Source organism: Lynx rufus, unplaced genomic scaffold (assembly GCF_022079265.1).
Source record: "Lynx rufus isolate CCGP_SWC_20201006 ecotype Redwood Valley unplaced genomic scaffold, mLynRuf1.p SCAF_2, whole genome shotgun sequence".
In the NCBI taxonomy this organism is placed as follows: Eukaryota; Metazoa; Chordata; class Mammalia; order Carnivora; family Felidae; genus Lynx; species Lynx rufus.
Genome location: NW_025814834.1, coordinates 27,913,826 through 27,937,645, shown reverse-complemented (window position 1 = coordinate 27,937,645; position 23,820 = coordinate 27,913,826). Strand labels below are relative to the sequence as shown.

The following is a 23,820-nucleotide window of genomic DNA, read 5'->3' as shown; positions in this document are numbered from 1 at the left end:
GCGAGCGTCCCCCCTCCCCTCCTGCCTCCACGCGGGGCGCGCCGGGATCGGGGGCGGGGGGGGTGGTGGTCCGAGAGCGCCCCCCTCTCCCACGCGGGCCTCGCGGGGCGGTGAGTCAAGGCCGGGAGCCGAGCCGCTCTCCCCGGCAGACCCGACCGAGGCGCGGGCGGCGGCGCGCAGGACGGGGATCCGAGACGCGCTCCCGCCGCCCCAGCTGCGCCGCGCTCCCGGCCACAAGTTTGCCCCGCGTTGGCCAAGTTGCGAGTGGGGAGCCTCTCCGGGCTCCGGGGTGAGCGTCCGTCTTCTCGCTCGGGCTGGTCCGGGCATGGCCGGGCCGGGAGCGTCGCCCCACGTCTGGGGGTGGCTGCTGCTCGGAGGTTGCCTTCTCGTCGGAGCCCAGGTAAGAGTCCGTGCCCCGCGGCACCTGCTTCCCGGAGCCTCGGGACGTGGCGTTAGGGAGACGGAGACCGAAGCGCGCTGGGCTCACACTGACACATCCGGGCGCACACACACACACACACACACACACACACACGTGCACCCAGCAGGGTTTGACAGGCATTTAGTGGAGCTGCAAAGAATTACTTTAGGTGAGGGTCCTGGGGTGGGTACTATTCAGACCACCGTCTTGGCATACGCAAGGTGAAGGGATATTCACGGGTTCTGGATCAGGAAGCGACGCTGGGAGGTGAATGAACTTTTCTTCCCCTTACACTCCTTGGTTCTCATTTAATTAATCCAAATTATTTTTGTCTGCTGGCAATTTACTGTCACTTTTGAGAACTTAAACTTCTAGGATTGATAGTAACTACTACTGAAAGCCGGGATAACCGGCTTTCCCTGATAGAGAATCACGTATCATTAATGCGAAGATGTTAGATAGAAGAGAAATACAGTGTTAAATAAGGCTCAGTTTGCTAATGTTAAGAATCAGCGATAGTTGTCATTTTGTACCGCTAGTACTGTTTAGAGATTTTCTGGGTGAATTTTTTGAATGGAACCTCTATAATGTGCAAATTACAATTCAACGTCACATTTTTTTGAGTCAAATAAAATGTAGGGTTTACACTCAGCTTTTCAGATGAACTGTAAGGAGATGCGTGTAGTTGTGGGTGTAATGCAGAAGAGCCCTGTGAATTTAAGCTGTATCAACATTATTTCTCTCTTCTTTTCAGCAGGGGGCGCACCTTGACCATTAAATGGAGCCCCAAGTGTTTCTGTGTTGTGTTTTGTTTTTTTTTGTTAGTTTTTTTGTTTTACATTCTTTAACCATGAGAAAATCAAGGCATTGATTTATGTACTGATACTGTCCAAACTTACTACTATGTTTTTGGCTTTCAGATGACCAGTTTATATGTCAATTATCCTAACAGCGCTAAGGTAAAGGGAATAGTGTTCTGCTAAATACTGGGCTTTTCCTAGCATGACCAGGATGTCTAATGCAAACTACTTATGTGAAAAAATCAGTCAAACAATATGTGTGTTTTATCTTGACTAATACTATTAGCAATTGTAGGGTATGCTCAAACCTGAAAATTTTCACTAACACAACAGAAGGAATATGAGCAAATGGGAAAAAAAGACACGCTAAGAATTTGGTGACAGTTATGGAACTCTGGTGATCTCTAATATATTTCCTGTGTTTCTGTCTCATAAAATACGAATAATGTGCTTAAAAACATTGCTTCCTTGTATAAAGGAAAAATTAACCATTTGTTTTATTCAGTGTTCTAGATTGCTTTTTCTAAGGGAATGGGGAGATATCGATTAGCACAACCCCCCACCCTCACCCCCAATCACTATGGGATTGTGGGAAGAATTTTTCCTTTACTTTTAGCTTTCAATAAAACAATAAGGACATTTGGATGCTTTTTCTGTAATTTTAAACTATTTACATCTTGAGCCATATAATTCCTTGTTGTGGGGAGTGTCTTGTTCATGTAGGGTATTTAGCAGCGCCCCTGTCCTTCCCACTAGATGCCCGTAGCATCCCTTGACACCTGCCCAGTTTTGACAACCAAAAATGTCTCTAGATGTTGCCACATGTCCCTTGGGAGGCAAAGTTAGCTCTGGTTAAGACACATTGCTTTAAACTGACTTCAGTTTATATTTATAAATTAAGAATTGTATGAAATGACAGTTTGTGATAATATGTTACATTTTTGGCCCTTTGAGCAAAATCTGAAGGTTAAGCGAAATCTGGAAGTGAAAAGAAAGTGATTTAGGTCAACACACTGACACCTTCTCTGATATCCAGTTTCTTCGTCTTCATTCCCAGCTAATATGTATATTGAATTTAGAGAATATATTGAAGGGAATGCATCAAAGCAGAAAAGCTTGTGTAGAACAAATGTTTAACATTCAGTAAACATTGGATCACGTCCCAAAATAGATAATATAGACTAGTATCTGTCAATTGTTTTTAAATATCTCTGTGATTTTTGGTTGGTGAAATTGCTGCCTTGGCCTGAATGCACAGTTCAAAACCCATGCATTAACGCCCCAGGTGTTATGACAGTGCCCAGTAATGCCTTTCCTAAAAGCAGGTGATCATGTGGCAATGGGGAGCACTGTATAAATATGTGTAGTATTTTGTTTACTGTGTCAGTGGGTCCTTCTGGACACAGGCTCTGAGATGGAACTAGTGTTACAATTAGATTTCTTTGGTGGGGGGATAATGCCTCTGAAAGAGAAGGGAGTGAGAAAGTAGGATCGGACAGGGAGAGCTTCACATCGGGATGCAAATCTGCCAGAGTCTCGGCCAACCTCACGCAGACCTCAGGGGTAAATGTTGCCCATCGGAGGAGTCCCACGTGGCGATAAAGTGGCCAGCTCCTAGTACTCCCGCTGTTGCTTATTTACTAGCTCAGGGTTGTTTGTGTAATTGTACACTTGGCCCCAGATCTGAGACTGGCATTTGAAAGTCCGGCAGCTAGAGGCTGTCAGGCAACCATACTCCTTACAGACAAATGGTTGGTTCTTTCTTGAATGACTATCTCAGTGTCTGCCTTCCTTACAAAATTATCAAGGAACAACATTGGGTTTGCTGGGCTCGAGAGTCAGCTGACTCCACATGATTCAGTCACCTACACCAGGCTCCATGGCTGCAGATCAGTGTGGCTCTGACAGTGTATGGGCAGGGAAGTGAATGCAAATCCATCACCACAACTGGGGAAAATTCCCAGAAGATCATGACATAGTGGATGGAAGTATATATGTTCTATAGAGTACTAGGTTTGAGCAGATACCAACGGGCAGGTTTTATTTTTCAGTAATCATTTCAGGGACATTCTGGTGTGGGGGAAGGAGCAGTAGCCTCGGAACCCAAAAACCATGTTCAAATTCCTCCTCTGATAACACGAAACCTCCTTGGGCATGAAACTTATTCTCTCTACTCTTATTTTGTTCACTAAGAAGGATAAGCTATACTGACCTTCTAGTGTAAAGATTCAGAGTCTACTGGGGAATCAAATCTCTTACTTGTGGGGAGGGGATGATAATCAGTGATAATATTTATTTACCTACCAAGTACTAAATACTGTGCTAAACATTTTAATCTATTGTTATCTCATTTAATTCTCGTGGTAACTTTATGGGATAGGCACTGTAATTATCCATTTCATGAGAAAATGGAGCTAAAATATGTTAGGTAATATTCTCAAGTCACACAGGTAACAAGTAGAGTAGTTATGATTTAGACCCTAGCTTCTACTCTGAAATTCTCCCTCTCACTCCCCCCAGATTGATGCTCTCATTGTGGAGATCAGTTTGGCACTGCTTAGCTAAATTATGTTTATTCATACCTTCTGTCCCAACAGTATTCACCCCTGTGTATATATCCCAAGGAATTTCTCACACAAGTCCATAGTGGTTATTGCAATAATTCTGTGGTGTTGGGGTCAACTGGGTGTTCATAATGGGATACTGTGAAACTTAAAAAGCAGTAGATTCAAGGTACACAAAATAGCATATATGAGATCCTTTCAAAGAGGATAAGATATGGCATATAAACAATGAGATATATGACAAAATTCCATTTACATACGTTTAAATACAAGCACACGAAGCAGCAATACATATTGTATAAACATCGAGATAAAAGATATATGTGTATATGTCTATTCACACAAGTGGTTGCATTTGGGAAGGTAGAGAAGTAGGAGTGGGGTATAGAGGTAAAAGGGGATAGATCGATAAATAAATAAAATGAGTAAGCCTACAGCCTGTATGTCAATCTCTATGTCAGTTGGAGATTGTGGTGATAACAGATGTAACTACCAACAAGCCATCATTGGTAGATTTAAGAAGGAGGACAGAATGAAGACATAGGCAGCTTCTCGAAGATGGTAAGCTAAGGGACTGTTTTTAGTAAAATCAAGCTGAAACTTGCCTGGATTATGTCTGCATTGTACTTATTTCCATAAGCACTACTGTAGTTAAAGATCCAGTGGTTGGTTAGTTCTCCTTCTGTCCTGTTGACAGCCAGGATGGTTTCATTGTCTTCTAGTCATAGGGGAAGGCTTGTAGCCCTAAGGCGGTGGACTTCTCTGTGGCTGCACTGTGGGTAGAATCTTCAGCCCTGGCAGCCCAGAAGCTCCAAGATGGAAGGGAGCTAGATATGGCCTTTTCCTGCCAATGCACAGAGAGGTTTCATGTCTTTGGAACTTCCTCAATTCTTTGTGAATAAAAATACTATCTTTCACTGACGTTCACACATTCCGTTTATTTTCCCATCTTGAGCTTCAGTTGGTTTTGTCATGTACTAGAATCCATGTTCTTTCTTTCTTCTGGGGTTTTTGCCTTCTTCCTGAGTTACTCTTTAAATCTTTTAACAGCAATGTGACTTTAGGCAGCCCATTGTACCTTTTGAGTCTTCGTTTCCTCCATTCTAAAGTGATGGGCAATAATGGTGTTTATCTCATGGGATGTGAGAATATTGAATTGAAAAGTATGCAAACAGGGGCGCCTGAGTGGCTTAGTTGGTTAAGCAACTGACTCTTGATTTTGGCTCAGGGCATGATCATACAGTGTGAGATTGAGCCCCACGTCATAGAGCCTGCTTGGGATTCTCTCTCTCCCTGTCTCTCTCTCTGCCACTCACCTGTACGTGCTCTCTCTGTCTCTCTCTCTGTCTGAAAAAAATAAACTTTTTTTTTGAAAAAAGGAAAAAAAGAAAAATATGCAAACATGCAAAAGCCTTAAGGTGTCTAATAATGAAAATGCCAGATCTTTTCTATAAGTAGATTGGCTAAGGGCTTTTTATTGGATAATTATTAGATTGAGATTTTTAAAATTTATTTTATTTATTTTTTATTTTTGAGAGTGAGAGTGCAGGAGCACAAGTCAGGGAGGTACAGAGAGAGAGAATTCTAAGCATGCTCCACCCTGTCAGCGTGGAGCCAGGCATGGGGCTCAGTCCTACAAACCACGGTATCATGACCTGAGCAATCTACTGAGACATCCAGGCACCCCAGATTGAGATTATTTCTAAACATGACTGGGAGCCACTAAAGGCTTTACGTGTGTGTGTGTGTGTGTGTGAATTTTTCAAGGTTATTTTCTGCCTCCAACACTGTTCCTTCTATTCCTTACAGTTTCTCCTTCAGAACCCAATTACATTCTGACAGCAATTGGACATTTTATTCATAGTGTTTATTAATTTATTAACAAACTATCTTCTGAGTATTTATTAATGTGGGTACTTGATTAATATCTGTCTTCCCCTTTCAAGAAACCATGCTGAAGACAGAGCAGCTAATCAGAAGGCAGTTGCAGCCATTCTGATAACACTGGTGTGTCTTTGTAGAACTGGAGATGCAAGTAAGCAGAGGGAATCAAGAGGTAGTTAGAAGGTACATTCAGGTGAAGGAAGAGTGGGTCGGGGCAGATATGATGAGTGACATTTTTAGATAAGCTGTGTGTGAGGTACCTGAGTTATTTAGTAGATGGTTGGATATTATAAAGCTTAAGAAAAGCTCTGGATTAACATCAGCACTTCATAGGGGGTCCCTGAAACCACATGTGTGAATGATATTCTCAACGAGACTACAATGGAATTAAAAGGACTGGCTAACTTGTTTAAAAGAGGGTATGCAGATAGGTTTTTTCGTAAGATTACCCCTGGATTGTAAACTCACAGGGGACAAGGGACTAATAAACAATTTGGAACACCTTGTGACAATTAGCATGGTGCCTTTGGGTAGCATACATGTTTGAATGAGATCATTTGTATTTCTTTCATTTTAAGAAAACTCATCCTCTTTGATCCCACTTGGAACTGAAGTCTCTAAGCATTTACTCCAGTTTTAATTTTAAAAATTAATCACTCTCTTCTAAGGGACAGAAGTAACTGCCCTGGGTGTAAAGGATCTCACAGAACCTGCATCTTTCTAGTCATGGAGATGGAGAGAAAAGTGCTGTTGGTCTCTAAGAGAGTTCAATGTTTCCAGAGCTCTCTTGTCCTAATAAGTGATAAACAAGCAGGCTCAGTGTTGAGCCTGACCGTTATTCCATTGGCTGATGGAATTTTATAGATGCTCAAAGAAAGTAAATCATAGCTTTTTGGAGGGGGACAAAAGTATATAAAATGGTTAAGATGATGGACTTTGATATAAGAACTGAATTTGTGATCTAAGAACTGAATTTGGAATCTATGTTTCCTACTCTCTAGCTATCACTTAACATCTCAAAAACTCAGTGTCTCCATTTGAAAAATGGGGATGACCTAAGGCCAAATTCATTGAGTTGGTGTGTGGGTTACACATCATGAAAACCTCAGGAGAAGCATTTAATGTAGTACATGTCACAGAGTTTGCTCATTCTCCCTGCCATCATTGTCATCATCATCATCATTTTGATTATGTTTTCTAATTAGCTACTGTTGGTATAGAGAAACTGTTATTTTTAGTTATTGATTCATACCTACCAAGTTTATTCTGGAGCAGTAACAATTTTCTCCAATAACTATATCTGTTACTTCTTTTTATCTTTTGTCTTATTGCATTAGTTAGAACTCTCAATGTAATATTGAATGGTAGTTATTATTATAGGCATTCTATCTTGTTTATTATTATTACTTCAACTGGGACTTCTTCTAAAGTTTTATCAAGTATAATATTTGCTCGTGTTCATCAGTGCTAATTTTATTGGTTTGTTAAATGTATGGCTCATGTAGAAAGTTCTGAATTACATCATGTATGATTTTTGTTTTAAAATCATAAATGATATGCTATTTCTTTAAAAAATGTCTAAAAATAGCTGTTTTGATGTTCTGCCACAGATAGTGGACTACATGAGGGCAAGAACTGATTCTTAATAACTTTCTACAGAATATGGTACCTAGTAGATACTCATTGAATATTGGTAAGTGTTTGCATGATCGCAGATAGAAGAAGTATTATATATTGCTGCTTGAATTAGCAAATAAGTCAAATACTCTTGTTAATGATAACATACGTATTGGGTGCCCCTGTGTGGCTCAGTTGGTTAAGTGTTTGACTCTTGACTTTGGCTCAGGTTATGATCTTACAATTCATGTGTTTGAGTCCTGCGTTGGGCTCTGCACTGACAGTACAGAACCTGCTTGCGATTCTCTCCTCTCTCTCTCTCTCTCTCTCTCTCTCTCTCTCTCTCTCTCCTTCTCTCTCTGCCCCTCCCCTGCTGGTGCTCGCTCTCTCTTTCACTCTCTCAAAATACATAAATAAATAAAAATAATAAAAAAAACAAGATATGTAGCTATAATATATTTAAACACCTAGCAAACAAACAAAAGTGTTGCTTAACACTCTGGCCAAATATTCGTGTGACTAGATTGGAATGGACTTCTATGTGTCATTAAGGCAAACTTCTGTCTTTCCTTTATGAAACCATTTACATCAAATTGCAAACTGGTTGCAATTTCTTGAATAAGAATAGTTTATATTACTTGTCACTTTCCTTACTTATATAATGAGGCTAGTGCTGTTTTCTATGAGAAAAAAAATTCAGTTATTTTTTTAAAATACACTTTCTGAGAGCAAAGATTATGTTTAACAATGCATTTAAACCAATTTTGTGGGCATGAGATATGTCTAAGCTTGCATATCCTTCTGCCCACACTACAAGAGAATCTACCTTCAGAAAGGCACTCATGCATATAATGAGCCCAAGGTGGAACTTCTCCTCTGAGCATATATTCTGGCATCTTATTTCCTAGATGAATAAAATCAGTAAGACATGACATCCAGAAGCTTTTGGGTAGTCATGTAAGTGAAAGTTAAGCACAGTTTTCATGTGGATTAATTGAAGTTAGAGATATCTAAAAATTAGAAGAAACCATAGGTGGACACATGGGGCTTTCCCGCAGTCTTAAAAATGCCTTTTAAAGATCAATCCACAAAATGCAATATACTTCTGTTTCTCACCAGATTGGTCATATATAAGTAATGGCATTTTGTTTGTGGGTCTATCACATTTTTTTTTTTTTTTTACCACTCATGCTAATTGTGTAGTAAGTGCCCAAGAGCCACACTGTAGCTCCTGACCTACCTGAGGGCCAGATCCATGGTTAGGGTTTCTTTTATTTCTATCTTTGGCCACAGTGTCTATAAGTAGTGTTTTTTCCATGAAAGGTCTTGGTAGATACTTGTAGAATAAATATACTCAACAATCCTCGCTGCAAAACCAGCACAATGAGTGGTGTCGAATGAGTAGAAAACTGGCTGACATCTTTTCTGTGAACAGGAGGTACCCTGCAAATAAAATCCTTTTTCCCTAGGTCTTCTTGTTTTCAATTTAGCAAAATTACAGTGGGCTACTAGGTATTACCTTTATGGTGCAGGCTCTCAAAGGGATTAAGACATGGCCTCGTTCTCCAAGGAGCTTCCACTCTAGAGGAGACCGAATGCCAACAATGCAAAGAGGAGTTCTGTGCCTTCTGTCTCCCATCCGGTGGCATCTGTCCATTCTCCTTCTCTCGTGTATTTTGTCTTTTACTTCAGTTGTTTGTGCAGTGTAGACAGAAGGTCCTCAACTAGAGATGGGAAAGGCCTGCCGATCTCTGCCAAAGGTTCTCATGTTCAGCACTTTTTTTTCTTTTTTGCTTCATTAAGTTTATGTTGGTCAAATATATGTAGAAAGTGATAAAAGTATAGACTTGGTGGGGCACCTGGCTGGCTCAGTTGGTGGAGCATGTGACTCGATCTCAGGGTTGTGAGTTCGAGCTCCATATTGGGTGTAGTGATTACTTAAAAAATAAAATCTTTTAAAAAAGTATAGGCTTCATAATACTAGTTAATATTTATGCAGTGTTCACCATATAAAGACCTTTAACTAGATGCTTTATATGGATTACTTTCTTTAATCCTCACAACAACTTTAAGAGGAAGGCAAGAAGCATTTAACTAATTATTTTTATTAAAACATTTTTTAAACATTTATTCATTTTTGAGAGACAGAGTGTGAGTGGGGGTGGGCCAGAGAGAGAGGGAGACACAGAATCTGAAGCAGTCTCCAGGCTCTGAGCTGTCAGTGCAGAGCCTGATGTGGGGCTCGAACTCATGGACCTCAAGATCATGACCTGACCTGAAGCTGGACGCTTAACTGACTGAGCCACCGAGGCGCCCCAAGAAACACTTTTTGAAAGTGTTTATTTTTGAGAGACTGCAAGTTGGGGAGGGACAGAAAAAGGGGGGCAGAGGATTGGAAGCAGGCTCTGAGCTGACAGCAGCAAGCCCATTGTGGGGCTTGAACTCACAAACCACAAGATCATGACCTGAGACACAGTTGGACGCTCAACAGACTGAGCCACCCAGGCGCCCTGGCAAGGAGCATTATTATTACCTTTCCAACATCCATTTAACTCCTCAGCAACTTTGTGGCAAACAAAGACAAGTGGTAGAGGAAGGATGCACAGTGAAAAAAAAAATCCAAACCTGAAAATCCCTACCCTTGTGAACTTTACATTCTGTCATTCTTTTGAAGCCTGCTCTACCTGTGGTTTCAGATATATGTGCCAAGAAATTTCCCTAGGTTATCTAGTCAGATGTATATTGGCACAATTTTACATTGAAAGCAAGATAAGATTTGTGCTTTAATTATACAGATACAGGAAAACAAAGAATACCTTATCCATTGAACAACATCTTTCTATTTAAGTTTCAGCTATGTGAGGTGAACAAGTTCTAGAGGTCTGCAGGACAATATAGTGCTTATAGTCAGCAACATGGTATTGTGCACTTCAAAGTTTAAGAGGGTAGATCTCATGTTAACTCTTTGTACCACAAAAGACAAAAACCAGACAAGAATCACAAGGACACTTTGGAAGATATTGACTACGTCTATTACCTTGATTTGGGTGATGGTATCATAAATGTTTGCATATGTCCAAACCCATTGAATTGTACCCATTAAATATATGCAGTTCTTTGTATTTTAATAGTGCTGTTAAAAAAAAACCCCAAAATACCTTACCCAACAAACAAACAAAAAACCCCAAACAGGGCAAAATGGGTGAAGGTTGTCAAAAGAACAAACTTCCAGTTTTAAAATAAGTAAGTCATGGGTTCCTGGGTTGCTCAGTCAGTTGAGTGTCCAGTTCTTGATCTTGGCTCAGGTCTTGATCTCAGGGTTGTGAGTTCAAGCCTTGCCTTGGTCTCTGTGCTGGGCATGAAGCCTACTTGAAAAAAAAGTCTTTTAAATAAGTAAGTCATGAGGATGTAATGTACAGCATGGTGACTATAGTTATAATACTGTCTTGAATATTTGGAAGTTGCTAAGAGGATAGATTTTAAAATTTCTTATCACAAGAAAAAGAATTTTGTAAATGTATGGTAATGGATGTTAACTGGATGATTTGATATTTGCATATATTGTGGAATGACAAATCATTATGCTATATATCTGGAACTAATACAACATGTTCCACATGAGTGAAGTCAGATGATATTTGTCTCTCTGACTAATTTTGCTTAGCATTATACATTTTATTTCCATCCACGTTGTTGCAAATGGCAAGATTTCATTCTTTTTGATTGCTGAGTAATATTCCATTGTGTGTGTATGTATGTGTGTGTGTATATATATATATATATATATATATATATATATACCATATCTTCTTTATCCATTCATCCATCAATGGACATTTGGGCTCTTTCCATACTTTGGCTATTGTTGATAGTGTTGCTATAAACAGTGGGGTGCATGTGCCCCTTTGAATCTGTACTTTTGTATCCTTTAGATAAATATCTATTAGTGCAATTGCTGGGTTGTAGGGCAGTTCTATTTTTAATTTTTTGAGGAATCTCCATACTGTTTTTCAGAGTGGCTGCACCAGTTTGCATTCCCACCAGCAGTGCAAAAGGGTTCCTCTTTCTCCACATCCTCACCAACATCTGTCATTTCCTGAGTTGTTAATTGCAGCCATTCTAACAGGTGTGAGGTGGTATCTCATTGTGGTTTTGATTTATATTTCCCTGGTGATGAGTGATGTTGAGCATTTTTTCATGTGTCTGTTAGTCATCTGGTTGTCTTCTTTGGAATGGACATGTCTATTCATGTCTTTCGTCCATGTCTTTACTGCATTATTTGTTTTTTGGGAGTTGAGTTTGGTAAGTTCTTTATAGATTTTGGATACTAACCCTTTATCTGATATGTCATTTGCAAATATCTTCTCCCATTCCATCAGTTGCATTTTATTTTGTTGATTATTTTCTTCACTTTGCAGAAGGTTTTTATCTTGATGAGGTCCCAATACTTCATTTTTGCTTTTGTTTCCCTTGCCTCCAGAGACATGTTGAGTAAGAAGCTGCTGTAGCCAAGGTCAAAGAGGTTTTTGTCTGCTTTCTTTTCTAGGATTTTGATGGCTTCCTGTCTTATTTTTAGGTCTTTCATGCATTTTGAGATTATTTTTGTGTATGGTGTAAGAAAGCGCCCCAGGTTCATTCTTCTGCTTGTCACTGTCAAGTTTTCCCCTTGCTAGTTTTTGTTTGTCTGAGAAACTCTTTATCCCTCCTTGTATTTTGAATAACAGCCTTGCTTGATAAAGAATTGTTGGCTGCATATCTTTTTGACTCATCACACTGAATATATCCTGCCACTCCTTTCTGGCCTGCCAAGTTTCTGTGGATAGGTCTGCTGTGAAACTGATCTGTCTTCTCTTGTAGGTTAAGGATGTTTTTCCCCTTGCTGCTTTTATAATTCTTTCCTTGTCTGTGTATTTTGTGAATTTGACTATGATATGCCTTATTGATGGCCAGTTTTTGTTGAATCTACTGGGAGTTCTCTGTGCTTCGTGGATTTTGATGTCTGTGTCTTTCTCCAGATTAGGAAAGTTTTCTGCTGTGATTTGCTCACAAAAACCTTCTACCCCCTTTTTCTCTCTCTTCATTTTCTGGGACTCTTATGACTTAGATGTTATTCCTTTTTAATAAGTCACTGAGTTCTCTAATTCTTAAATCATGCTCTTTTGCCTTAGTTTCCCTCTTTTTTTTTCTGCTTCATTATTCTCCATAGTTTTGTCTTCTATATCACTAATTCACTGCTCTGTTTCATCCATCCTTGCCACTGTGACATCTATTTGAGACTGTATCTCGGTTATAGCATTTTTAATTTAGTCATGATTAGATTTTACCTCTTTTATCTCTGCAGAAAGGGATTCTATGCTTTTTTTCTACCCCATCTAGTATTCTTATTATCATAGTTCTAAATTCTAGAATACATCTTGCTTATATCTGTATTGATTAAGCCCTGGCTGTCATTTCTTCCTGTTCTTTTTTGGGGGTGAATTCCTTTGTTTTATCATTTTGGAGATTAAAAAGAATTAATAAAATAAAAAATTAAAATTAAAAAATTAAAAACAACACAAAAAATCAAATAAAGGAAGCTAAATCCTAGGTGTGTTTTGGTCTGCTTGTTAAAAGAAACTTGATAGAATAGAGAAAAAAGGGAAAGAAAAGGAAAAAAGTAAGAAAAAGTTTAAAAATTAAAAAAGTATATACAATAAAATGGAATAAAATGAAATGAAGAAAGTGACATAGAATTAAAAAATTACAAAAAACAAAAAACATAGTAAGTAGAATTTAAAAAATTATTTAAAAAAATGAAAATAATAAATTTTTTCTCTTTCTGTATCCAAGAAAAAAGAAAAGAGAGGAGAACAAAGAAAAAAAAATAGACCAGCAAACAGAATGAAACCTGAATGAAGTTACATCTAGTTTCCCCTAAAATTCAAGCTATGAATCACTTTATAGTCCATATACTCAGCATGCAGAGAGACTTGTGATGGTCCTCTAGGGCATTTGCTGTGAGGGTGCAGTTGGGCGGGGCTTGGTGTAATGGCTCTGTTCTCCACTAGGTGGCCCTTCTTAGCTTACTGGGGTGGATCAGTGAGGTGTGCGTATGCATCTATGCGCACACACAGGAGAGGTGAAAATGGATTCACCCAGCTTCCTAGTCTCTGGCACAGGAACTCTGAGCTCTGAAATTTCTGGCTCTGTGCACCCCTGTTTATAGAGTCCTAATGGTATTGAAACCCTCTTCTTTCTCCCTGTCAATGGTTTTGGGGAGCAGATTTCTTGTTCAGTCCCTTGTGTTTCCACTCTTTCTCTTTCCACTCTTTTGGAGGGAGAGCTTTTCCTGCACTCTTCTCCCCTTTCTCTGTTCTCTCTCTGCAAAACCAGCTCCCTACTTGGGGCGCCTGGGTGGCTCAGTCGGTTAAGCGTCCAACTTCGGCTCGGGTCATGATCTCATGGTTCATGGGTTCAAGCCCTGCGTCGGGCTCTGTGCTGACAGGTTGGAACCTGGAGCCTGCTTTAGATTCTGTCTCTGTCTCTCTGCCCCTCCCCTACTCTCTCTCTCTCTCTCAAATATAAAAAATAAAACATTAAAAAAAACCCACACGAAACAGCTCCCTACCCTCCGTGGCTTCTCTCTCCCCCAGTTCACCTCTCCTCACAGCATACTTGCCAAGTTCTGTGGCTCAAGTTATGCAGATTGTTGTGTTAGTTCTCAGGTCAATTTCCTAGGTGTGCAAAATGGTTTGGTGATGATCTAACTGCATTTCAGGGATGAGAGAAGCCGAGAACTTCCATGCTGCTCTGCCTTCTTGGCCCTTCTGCCTGTCTCTCCATTTATCTGTCCAAATGTTTGTGTCCCAAACTACACTGATCTCACACCGTCTTGTCAAATATAGCTCTCTCCCACTCCCCTATCCCCCCACCCCCACCCCACTGGGTTAAATTTTACTTTACCTCCAGTAAGACCATGTGGATTCACACTTCTTCCTGATTTAGAAACCCTTTATTATTCCCGTATCTGCTGAGTAAATTCCTCATTACTTGTTATCTCTTCCTCCTCCTCCTCCTCCTCCCCACTATTACTCATTCAACTAAGAACAGTCACACCTTGCCTCCTCTCTTTCATCCATAAAGCCAGCTATTATGTGATTGGTGGTTACATCCTTGTATCAGAAATCAAGGAAACCAGAGTTTAGTTCCAACATTCATCCCCCCTGTTTTTTGAGGGGTCATAGATGGTTTCATTTACAAGCTTTCATAGTAATTTTCCTTTATTCTCTTAATGTACATGTATAATTGTTATAGCTAATGAGTGCACAGAGTTTCTACTATGTGAAACTTACCTTATAGTTTATGGGCCTTATTATTGATGGTGATTTTTACCTCATTGCTTTTGCTGGAAATTAGCCTTCTCATTTCCATTGGATATCAACCATGTATTTTTCCCAGTCACTACTCCTTCCCAGGAATCCACAGCTATGCTGCATGACAGATGTGTTGCCTCGGGTGGTGACACCATAGATGCAAATGGATGGAATGTTGGCCAATGCAATTTGGCCTGCAGCCTGATTTTCTGTATCTCAAATTCTTGTTGCCAACTGCTTGAAGGAAACAGTCATCTTCTTGATGATTTGTTATGTCCCCAAATAGGGCAACACTGTTTTTTTGGGTGAAGGTAGCTTATTTATTTTGTATTGTACTGTTTTTTTTAGGTTGTACAATGTAATTCTTTCAAAGGTGTACAACATGATGATTTCATGTATGTCTACATTGTGACATGATTATCATTATCAAGGTCATTAGCACATCCATCACTCACTTTTTCGTTCATTCTTTTTTTTATTTTTATTTTTTATGATGAAACACTTAAGATCGACAGACTTACCTTGGAGATATTATGGGTTTGGTTCCAGACCATTGCAATAAAGTGAATATTGCAATAAAGTGAGTCAAAAGAATTATTGGGTTTCCCAGTGAATATAAAAGTTATATTTACACTATACTGTAGTATATGAAGTATATAATAGCATTATGTCTGAAAAAAACAATGTACATATCTTAATTACAAATACTTTATTAATAAAAAAATGCTAACCATAATCTGAGCTTTCAGTGAGTCATAATCACTGATCACAGATAACCATAACTAATATAATAATAAATGAAAGAGTTTGAAATACTGCAAGTATTACCAGAATGACACAGAGACATGAAGTGAGCAAATGCTGTTGGAAAAATGGTGCTGAAAGACTCACCGATGCAAGGTCACCACAAACGTTTAATTTGTTAAAAACAAAAAAAAGTATCTGAGAAGCGCAATAAAGTGAAGTATGCCTGTATTTGAAATCATGTGTTTCCCCCTAATTGCAGAGGCCTCATTCAAAGGAAATGTTCAGCTTTTCTATGTTCATAGAAAACTTCTCAAATTCTTAGCGTGGAAAGGTTTTGAAAGCCATTTCAGATGTAACTAACTAATTAGGTTTTTAAATAACTAAAAATCTTGAGCCAACTTTGCTGAGATTTGAAAAGGGAGCCTTTGCCTTAAGGAGTGAATGTTGCACAAACCTCCTTGATCTTATGTGCATAGTTTTTAACTTGACTACCTCTGAATTTATGTTTTGATGGCAACTTCGTGTAAAATAAGTAAATTACTTTTGAGGAAGGTACACATAGTTACTTCATTTGATTGTCAAGGGAGTTATTTTAAATTAGTTGATGAGTAATAGTTGACAATTAGTTTCTTGCTTAGGAGATCTGGTAATGGGTGGGAATTTAAAAATTCTCAGTTCTAATTGGGTTTCATTGAGAATAATAGGGAACCTTTCATATTTATAGAAGTCTGTAAATTATGGGGAGCTACCTAACGCATGGTTTCTTTTGCATTCACATTCTTTGCCAAGTAGTCATATTATATTTGAACTTAATTTCCTCAAATTAATAGATTCTATTATGTTTCATTTAACATTTAGTTGATCTGTCTCTGTCATGGTTATAATCATTAATAAACTAAATACAATTCACTAAAAACTATTATATGAATTAAAAAGCTATTTTGAGAAAATTGTAGATTCACATGCAGTGTAAGAAATAATACAGGGATACTATATACCTTTCACCCAATTTCTCCCAGTGGTGACATCTTTCATAACTATAGTACAATAACCCAAGCAGGAAATTGATATTGATGGAATCTGCCTCTTTAATTCAGATGTCACTGGTTTTGTATATATTCATTGGGCATGTGCGTGTGGGGGGCAGTTTTATGTAGTTTTATCACACATAAGCAGATACATGAGACTTACCACCACAGTTAAAATACAGAACAGTTTCAACGCAGGAATCCCTCCTGCTCTCCTTCTATGGCCACAACCTCTTCCTTCTCTTCCCTTGTCCCTCCCTCCCCCAATACCTAGCAATGGCTGATCTGTTCTTTACCTCTATCATCATGAAATTACTTAAGAAATTAACATTGCTTTTTCTAAGTAGTAATTGGACTCTACAAATACCTAATAAATTCATGTGGTTAAAATGAAAGAGAAAGGGTGAATGACAGGTGTGAAAAATGACAGTTCTGTGTGATCACATTTCTAGTGCTGCCATCTTAACTGATTTTGAGCCACATCACAGATAGATACATTATATTCTTTTTTAATGTTTATTTATTTTGAGAGAGAGAGAGCATGAGAGAGTGGGGGAGGGACGGAGAGAGAGAGAGAGAGAGAGAGAATCCTAAGCAGGATACTTGCTGTCAGCGCAAAGCCCGATGTGGGGCTCCATCCTATGAACTGTGAGATCATGACCTGAGCCAAGATCAAGAGTCAGACACTCAACTGACTGAGCCCCCAGGTGTCCCTGGATACATTATATTCTTAAACTGCTTTCAGTTTGTTTCCTGCATGAACAGAGTCATGGGAAGTTTTATGGTTTATTGCCTAATGTGAAAAATGGACTGGACTTTGGATTAGGTCTGAGTTAGAGGTCAGTTTGTGAAAGGATTAAAAATCTTGAAGGGTGACTGGGTGGCTCGGTCAACAAAGCGTCTGACTCTTGATCTTGGCTCAGGTCATGATCTCATGGTGTGAGATCCAGCCCGGTGCTGGGCTCTGTGCTGATGGGGTGGAGACTGCTTGGGATTCTCTCTCTCTCCCTCTCTGTCTCTGACCCTCCCCCACTTATGCTCACTCTCATTCTCTCTCTCTTGAAATAAATAAACAAACAAAAATCTTGAGAAGTCTGGACGCTTGTGGTGTGTGTGTGTGTGTGTGTGTGTGTTTATTCTGTGTATTTTATCCATATAACTTGTTTTACTTTGAATTAAAAAAAGGACAAATGGGGAAACACTTTCATAGTTGGTGTTTTAATTAAAGGTGGATGGTTCAAAGCTATCATTTATTATAACAGATTCCTTTTCTTTGTTAGAACCCAATATTACAGACAATAAATTCTAAATAATTAAAAACATGTTTCATTCTCCATCTCACTTCACAAAATAAAAACTTTGCCTGCTCTCAGGGACACACACTCCTGAGAGTGAAATCAGTATTTAAGAAAATAAAATAAAATATTAATGGGTCTATATGAACTCTTTTGAGGCCTGTGTGAAAACATGGAGTAGAAAGTTAATAAAACTGATTTATTATTTGGCCCAGGAAACTAGACTATATGACAAGTCCTGAATTCCAAACAAATTTTTTTATTATAGACAAGCTCACCTTCCTTTTGGAGTATGGAAAGTAGAATGTCTAAAGAAATTCATTCTCTTTAAACATTCTTTCAATCCTTTCTGACTTAGAGTCAGATTTGGTATATAAATATTACAATAGCTTCCTAAGAAGGCATTATATACATTAAGGAAACTTCATTTTATAAAGGAGATATTTTTGCAAAATTATAAAATCATCATATTTTAACAGGTCTTATTTACCTTTGTTTTTTGCAACCACCTTGTGGCAAATCTTCATTTACTAGAATGAGGTAATATTTTAAAATATTATATTGTGTTTTTTCAAGTTAGGTGGATTCTTTTTTAAAATATTAACTTATTGAGATAATTGTAGATTCATATGCATTTATAAGAAATAATACAGAGAGAACCCTGTACCCTCTACTCAATTTCTCCCAGTGGTAACATCTTACAAAACTATAGTACAATATCACAACCAGCATATTGACATTGATCCAGTCAAGATACAGATATATTCCATCTCCAAAAGAATTGCCTTTGTTGCCATTCTGTAGCCTCCCTCACATCTCCTTCTCCTCAGCCCTGGGGCAACCACTAATCTTTTCTCCATTTCTATAATTCACTTTGTGTCCGCTCTCTTTTTTTCTTTGTCCGCTTGCTAGAAGTTTGTCAATTTTATCATCTTTTCAAAGACATAGCTCTTTGTTTCATTGACATTCTCTACTGTGTTTTTTTTTGTTTGTTTTAATTTTATTGATTTCTGTTTTTATCTGTATTATGTCTTTTTTTCTACTTGTTTTATTGTTAGTTTGCTCTCCTTTTTCCAGATGATTGGGGTGGAACATTCTGTTATTGATATGAGACTTTTCTTCTTTTGCAGTGTAGGTATTTAGTGCTGTAAATTTCTCTCAGCGTTGCTTTAGCTATGCCTTATGCATTTGGATATTTTGTGTTTTCATTTTCATTTAGTTCAGTGTATTGTTTTGATTTCCCTTGAGCCTTCCTTTTTGACCCATGGATTATTTAGAAGTGTGTTGTTTAGTTTCCAAGTGTTTGGAGATTTTCCTGTTATTTTCTGTTTTTGATTTCTAGTTTGATCCCATTGTGGTCTGAGAACATACTCTGTATGATTTCAGTTCTTCTAAACTTGTTGAGATCTGTTTTATGGCCAGGGATGTGGTCTGCCTTGATATATATTCTGTGAACACTTGGAAAGAATGTGTATTCTGCCTTGTTGAGTGAAGTGTTCTATAAATGTCTATTAGATCTCTTGGTTGGTGGTCTTGTTGAGTTCTTTTATCTCTTTGTTGCTTTTCTGTCTAGTTGTTCTATCAATGGAGAAAGGAGTATTGAAATTTTAAACTGTAAGTGTGGATTTGTCTATTTCCTCTTTCAATTCTATCAATTTTGGCTTCACTTTTTTTTTTTTTTTTGATGCATGCCCTTTTACGATAGGTGTGTTTTCTTGGTGGAATGACACTTTTGTCTTCATACAATGTCCCTCTTGGTCTCTGGTAAGTTTGTTTTCTCTGAAGTATACTTTATCTGGTATTAATATAGTTGGGGAAATGAGGGTGTCAATAGAAGTTCAGGTTCCCCAGCCAGCTGCTGTTGGCACCTAAGATGGGGCTCCTTGTTACTGATGGGTGGGGATGGGAGTTGTAGGCCCCATGTGGTCTCCACTGACACCACAATGGGGTGGCCTCATTGCAGGCTGACTTACTTGCTACTCGCTACTCAGTCTTTCCTGACAGCACCCCAGAGGGCGGATGGAGGGATACCTTGTTACTGCCAGCAGGGGGTGGAAGTCCAGACTCCCCAGTAACACTGGAAAGGCGAAGGCACTTGTCACAGAGCAGTGTGGGTGAATGTCCTGGCTCTCTACTTTGCTCTGAAACTATCTCTGGAGAGAGTGTAGGGTCACTTCCTACAGCCCGCCAAGGGTAGAAGACTAGGCGCTCCACTTGGCCTTTGAGGTGTCAGGATAAAACTGCAGCTTTTCTCCTGTGGTGTTTGGCTTAGATTGGGCTATTATTGTGTGAGAGTTTTCTGTCTCATCAGGCTCCTCCTTTCCTTCTTGGCTATAGAGAGCAAGGTTTTCTGGAGGCCTTTTTTTTTTTTTTTTTTGGTCAGTGTCTCTTGGTGTTTCTGAGTTACCAGCTTCTCACCTCCAAGTCCCAAATACATGAGGCAAAAAGAAAACCCAGAGAATTCACCACTGTATTGTTCTTTGGGATCTGAGGTCCCTAGCTGGTCTGCCTTCTGCTCTTCACATTTCAGAATTTTATCTTATGTTCATTTTATGTATAATGTCTAGGGTTTTTAGTTGTACTTACTGAAAGAAATAGAGAAAAGTATATCTACCCCATCATGCCAGAAGTAGAAGTTCCAGAATGCTTCTTTTCAAAAACATCTAATTTATGGGTGCATGTTTACTTAAAAATGGAATAAATGTGAATATTGAAATTATGAAGATTTGCATATTCTGACTTTAACCAGTCAGTATCTGTAACAAGAACGTTAAGTACTTCGGTAAAATACATCGTTTTCTTTCACATTGTAAATGGTCACTTGCCCAGGAAAAATTACTAACATCTTGTTTTTACTAAATGTGCCATTTTGTTTTGGATGCAGTCGTTCCTTTTGGAGCAATAGGCATTGAACATCAAAACTCCTCTTCTGTTTTAAGTACACTATGATTTTACTGTCTCTCTATGGTGAAGAACACTTGTAACTGTAACTAAGGAGGCAGAGAAAGTCATAAAAGATGTTAAACATTTCCTTATCCTCAGTTGGAATGACTAAAGAGCAATTTAAAAGTTCATGAATTAGCACATTCTACTCAAACTTGCTCCTGGTTAAATTGGCCACATGTGTAGAGTAAAATATCTGTAGAAGCTAAAGCTTATATGATGCTTATGTTCCTGAAAAGATGATCCCAATAAAAAGGCTAAGTCTGCACAAAAGAAAACAAAAGCCATATTTGTTCAAATAAAAATTTACAAGGGGTGATTTGCAATGTTCATGTTTGATAACTGAAGTCAAATTTCTCTGAATCAAATTTTTAGTTCTGAATGTTGGGCACAGCTTACCCAGTGTTTTCTAGGATTGAGGTACAAGAAAATAACTATTGAATTGGAAAAAAAAACAAACAACCCAGCCAAAAAATAAAGCAAAACAAAATGTGAATGGTGCCTGGCTGTTTCTGGGGAATGAATGGGAAGAAGTTAATTTTCCTACCATGCTCACTTAGATGACTCATCGGCTTCCATTTCATTCTCCCTTTTGGGTACATGAGATTTTTATGGCTCACTTTTAGTGTAGCTACTTTTAACTCAGAATCTGTATTGTGTTTGCTTGATAACTACATTATGGTATGTATTCCAATCCAAAAAAATCAGTTTGTGCTTGTTCTCTCATTTCATAAGTATTATTAAAATAAATATGAGAATTGAACTATGAATATTATCCAGAAATCTCTAAAACTATATTCCAGACTATTCACTGAGCAACTCTGTATTGTAAATATGTTAGGAAATAATAAACTCATAGTTTTCAGAAATAAGACTTATTTTTGATGCTGATATGAGTTCTTACGATAGATATTTTCTGTCTTTCCCATTTCAAGTTAACCTGCCAGTGTATCATTTTATATGTTATTTAAAATCATAATTATTAGTAATCTCTAGGTGTTTTTATGCCTAATACAAACATCCATTTCTAATGTTCAGTCCCTAATGTCTTATTGCAAAACATAAAAAGGTTTGTTTTCCTTATTTCCTTAAAGGAATGATTCTAGAGAGTAAGTATTTACAACCAAAAATTAAAGATTCGAGGTTTACAAAGGATTGTGTTATTGGGAGTTTGTCACCTAGGTAAATTGATAGGTTTTTCATCTCATTTGATTTAAGATGAATGGATAAAGGAGATGTGGTGTATATATATATATATATATATATATATATATACACACACACACACACATATATATACACACACACATACACAATGGAGTACTACTTGGAGATCCAAAAGAATGAAATCTTGCCATTGGCAACAATGTGAATGGAACTAGAGTGTATTATGCTAAGTGAAGTAAGTCGGTCAGACAAAGACAAATAGCATATGATTTCACTCATATGTGGAATTTAAGAAATAAAACAGATGAACACAGGGGAAGAGAAGGAAAAATAAGGTAAAAACAGAGAGGGAGGCAAACCATAACAGACTCTTTTTTTTTTTTTTTTAACGTTTACTTATTTTTTTTGGGACAGAGAGAGACAGAGCATGAACGGGGGAGGGGCAGAGAGAGAGGGAGACACAGAATCGGAAGCAGGCTCCAGGCTCTGAGCCATCGGCCCAGAGCCCGACGTGGGGCTCGAACTCACGGACCGCGAGATCGTGACCTGGCTGAAGTCGGATGCTTAACCGACTGCGCCACCCAGGCGCCCCAATAACAGACTCTTAAAGACAGAGAACAATCTGAGGGTTGCTTGAGGGGGAAGGTCGGGGAGGGGGGGGAGATGGGTTAAATAGGTGATGGGCATTAAGGAGGACACTTGTTGGGATGAGCCCTGGGTGTCATATGTAAATGAAGAATCACTTCTGGGTTCTACTCTGGAAGCCAATACTACACTGCATGTTAATTAACTTGAATTAAGTAAGTAAGTAAATAAATAAATAAATAAATAAATAAATAAATAAAATCTCTAAGCCCCTAGGAGAAAACAGAAATGCAAAGTTCTGGACCCTACTATTGTTAATAAATCTACAAAAACCACAATACTCAGTATTCTCATTCTGGAAAATAGATGAGCACCTGCAGAAAATTGCAGTTGACTACAGATACATTTATAAATTTTTTGACACCTCCCTTTAAAAGGTACAGATTAATTCCTCTCCCCTTGAGTGAGACTTAGTGGCTTGCTTTTTAGCTAATGGAATATGATGGGAATGACCATGAGTGACATCTGAGAGTAGATCATAAAAGGCATTGTGGCTTTCTCCTTGCTTTCTCTCTGGACTCACTCATCTGATGGGAGCCAATTGTCATGTTGTAAAGACACTTAAGCACCCATAGAGAACTGTAGGGTGAAGAACTAATGTTTCCTCTCAGCCTTTGAGAAACTTAAGCCCTCTGCCAATACCTGTGTGAGTGGACCACCTTGGCAGTGGATCCTCTAGTCCCAATCAAGTCTAGGTAACCACATCTGTAGCTGAAGTCTTGGCTGAAACCTCATAAGAGACTGAGTCCAAAACCACCTAGCTAAGCTTATCCCAAGCTGTGAGATAATTAATGCTTGTTGTAAGCCACAGAGTTTTGGGTCAATTTGTTATATAGCTAGAGACGACAAATACAGATTTTTTTGCTCCTTAAATTCTGTTCTTTTGGGGGCGCCTGGGTGGCGCAGTCGGTTAAGCGTCCGACTTCAGCCAGGTCACGATCTCGCGGTCCGTGAGTTCGAGCCCCGCGTCGGGCTCTGGGCTGATGGCTCAGAGCCTGGAGCCTGTTTCCGATTCTGTGTCTCCCTCTCTCTCTGCCCCTCCCCCATTCATGCTCTGTCTCTCTCTGTCCCAAAAAAAATAAATAAACGTTGAAAAAAAAAATTAAAAAAAAAAATTCTGTTCTTTTGGAATCACTCTCAGTACCAAACGAATTGTATCATGTTAGATGGAGCGTGACTTTGTTATTGAGTTTTCTGGAAATTAATTGTGGTTTAAAGAGATATGTGTGGGTGCCAAGTTGACAGAGGTAGATTTTGGTGGCTTTGTAATGTGTCAGCTTAGCTGTTTAAACTGCATTTCCCAGAATCCCCATTCCCTTTATGTTTCTGGTTAGGGTGACACACAAGACATGCTTTC

At 38.7% G+C, this 23,820-nt stretch overlaps 1 protein-coding gene across 1 annotated transcript in view; it reads left to right on the top strand.

The window, feature by feature from the left end:
* The first annotated feature begins 325 nt into the window (after positions 1-325).
* Positions 326-23,820, top strand: part of PTH2R (parathyroid hormone 2 receptor) — an 83,884-nt gene continuing 60,389 nt past the window's right edge. The window contains exon 1 of the mRNA XM_047084592.1: positions 326-400. Within this exon, the coding sequence (XP_046940548.1) occupies positions 326-400 (75 nt within the window). The remainder of the gene's footprint in view (positions 401-23,820) is intronic.